At 45.9% G+C, this 2,652-nt stretch overlaps 2 protein-coding genes across 2 annotated transcripts in view; both read left to right on the forward strand.

Annotated features, from left to right (window-relative positions):
* The window catches only part of LOC115296524 (zinc finger protein 91-like), an 80,479-nt gene that overhangs the window by 50,948 nt on the left and 26,879 nt on the right, over window positions 1-2,652 (forward strand). Inside the window, exons 8-9 of the mRNA XM_029944976.1 lie at window positions 905-980; window positions 2,189-2,363. Coding sequence (XP_029800836.1) covers window positions 905-980; window positions 2,189-2,363 — 251 coding nt within the window. The remainder of the gene's footprint in view (window positions 1-904; window positions 981-2,188; window positions 2,364-2,652) is intronic.
* The window catches only part of LOC115295647 (zinc finger protein 665-like), a 114,016-nt gene that overhangs the window by 50,930 nt on the left and 60,434 nt on the right, over window positions 1-2,652 (forward strand). The window lies entirely within an intron of this gene.

The raw sequence follows: 2,652 nt of genomic DNA on the forward strand, positions 1-2,652 counted from the left end.
TAACCACACCTGGCCATGTGTACAGAGCCAATGCAGAGGCTTCATTTTCTTTCAGAAAAAGAAAAATAATTCAGCCAAAATCTTTACTTAGTTAGGCGGCCCCTGGGTGGCTCAGTTGGTTGAGGCCCCTGGGTGGCTCAGTTGATCAGGTCATGATCTCACAGTTTGTGAGTTCCAGGCCCACATCGGGGTCCCTGCTGTCAGCCTGTCACCGCAGAACCTGCTTCAGATCTTGTCCCTCGCTGTTGGCCCTTCTGTCCGCCCCTCCCCAGCTCGTGCTCTCCCCCCAAATAATTTTTTTTAAATTTTTAATGTTTTATTTTATTTTTGAGCTAGAAAGAGATAGGAGGGGCAGAGAGAGAAGAGAGGGTGACAGAGAATCTGGAGCAGGGTTCAAACCCTGAGCAGTTGGCACAGAGTCTGACTTATGACTGGATCCCCCAAACCATAATATCATAACCTGAGCCGAAGTCGATTGCTTAACACTGTAAGCCAGGCAGGTGACCGTACCCCAAAGTAAATCTTTAAAAAACAGTCAGTGGGAGCTTCAGTAACTTAACGTGGAAGAATGGTGTAAGATTTAATAGATGGAGGCAGAGATGAGAGGAAAGAAAGAGACCGGGTTATGGAGACAAGAAAGTCTTCATTGGGAACTGCAATTCCCTGGCGAAGTTCCATGACCCCGGGAGTGGGGAGTCAGGGAAGTCGCGCCTAATAGGCGATGGGCGAGGTTTTTATGAGTGAGGGGTTTCCGGGTTTGATCTTGGGAGGGCAGATGATCAAATAAGCGGATTTCAGGGACGTGACGGGATGGAATAGGTTGCCTCCTCTGTCAGGGTTTTGGGAAGCTGTAGCTTCATGATTGGCTGTTTTCAAACTTGTGAGGGACACTCCACCTCTGCAGGTTAGGGGGGTGTGGGTCACTGGTGCAAGGAGTTCTCCGACCTACAGCAGAATGGCCGCTCAGTCGCCACCTTAAGGTGACTCTTACAAATGGATTTGCTGATAAATTTTCCTGACCTAATTTTTTTTTTTTTTCCGAGCAGAGAAAAGGCTTTCTTTTTAAATAAATATTGAGAAGTGGGCATCACTCTTTCATGGGGGAGCTCATGTGGTTGCCAGGTCAGGTGGCCTAGGTTTGGTTATGACTTTGTCTCCTAGTGGCTGTGTCACATTGGGCAAATTCCATATCCTCTGTAAGACTTATGTTGTTTTAATCTGTACAGTAGGTGTAATAATAGGACCTACTACGGCATTCCTGTAAGAAATAAATAAAGTAATAAGTATAAGAGCACTTTGCTCACTGCCTGGCATGCAGTAACTCTTCAAGAAAAGTTCTTAGCATTCCTAAAATAGGATTTCCTTTCAGAAAACATTTTCTGTGTGTTCAAATGAGTTGGCCCCTGGGCTCCTGGCTGGCTCAGTTGGTGAAGCGTGTGCTCAGGATCTAGGGGTGTGAATTCAAGCCCCATGTTGGGTGTAGAGATTACTTAGAAATAAAATCTTAAAAAAAAAAACAAACCCAAACTACTGGGCACTAAAAATAGAATTATTTTGATGGGACAGAAGCTTGTTGTGGTGTATAATGTCAAACGATCATAAAATTCATACTTTTCTATGCAGCATCATTAAAACAACAAAACAGCCGTAAGAAATATTGATGATGTTATTTTTTTGCGGGGAGTGGGGGTCACTGGGGTTTGCAGCGTCTGGAGCCAACGACCAAGAAAGAATTGTTGAAGATGTCTTTAGTGCAGAATGATGATTTTGCTGAAGCCCGAGGACCCTGCCGTGGGCTGTAAGAGCTGCCCAGGGTCCTTGAGGAGAGACTGGTTATACCCTTGGGGTTTGGGGGAGGTGAAGTCCAGGGGAAGTTTCTGGTGCGGTTTTCCTGTGCTAAACAAGACTCTCAAGATCCTTGGGGCCCAGCTATTGTCAGGCTAAGGAGGTTTTCTCTCTAGCAAAGCATTAGCATTAAGAGAGTAAGGAGTTGCTGGAGAAAAGTTATAGTCTGTCCCCCTCAAGCTTCTGTCACTGGGCTGCAGGGTTTAAGGAAACTTTCCAGCTGCCATTTCTCTGCCTTTGTTGCCCCCATCACCTGGGAGGGGTGTGGAGGCTCTGGTCCTACCGGACTCTGATCTCTCTCAGGTAACCTTTTATTCCCCCCTTTCCTTTGTTTTTTGGGCAGGTGGGAGTGTCCCAGGAGTGTCACACAGATCCCCTGGAGGGTGGGGGGCCTGTGGCCCCTCTGCCTGCCTGCTGCTCCCTCATCCAGAATCACAGTCTTGAATCCACGTGGTTCCGGGTGGTCGTCTTGAACGATGCGAGGACGAACTTTTGCTCCTGTAGTCCTGGACTAACCGGTAAGATCTTGTTCCAGTTTTCTTGTTTTTTCAAATCTGTATTTTTAAACACGATTCACGTGAATTCAATAGCGAGAAATTATTTCATTTATTTCCATGACATGGTAAAAAGGGTTGAACCAAAATAACATCTGTTTTTGCATCGCTTTTCAGTCTTGTAACAAGAGGTGATGAGTTTAAGAGTAAAGCTTCACAGATAGTACGCGGGTACATAACGACAGCGCTGGGACATTCGCTCTGTTCCTTTCTGAATAACGTTGTTGGAAATAAGTTTCCTTTTGGAACGTTT

This window comes from Suricata suricatta, chromosome 7 (assembly GCF_006229205.1).
Source record: "Suricata suricatta isolate VVHF042 chromosome 7, meerkat_22Aug2017_6uvM2_HiC, whole genome shotgun sequence".
In the NCBI taxonomy this organism is placed as follows: domain Eukaryota; kingdom Metazoa; phylum Chordata; class Mammalia; order Carnivora; family Herpestidae; genus Suricata; species Suricata suricatta.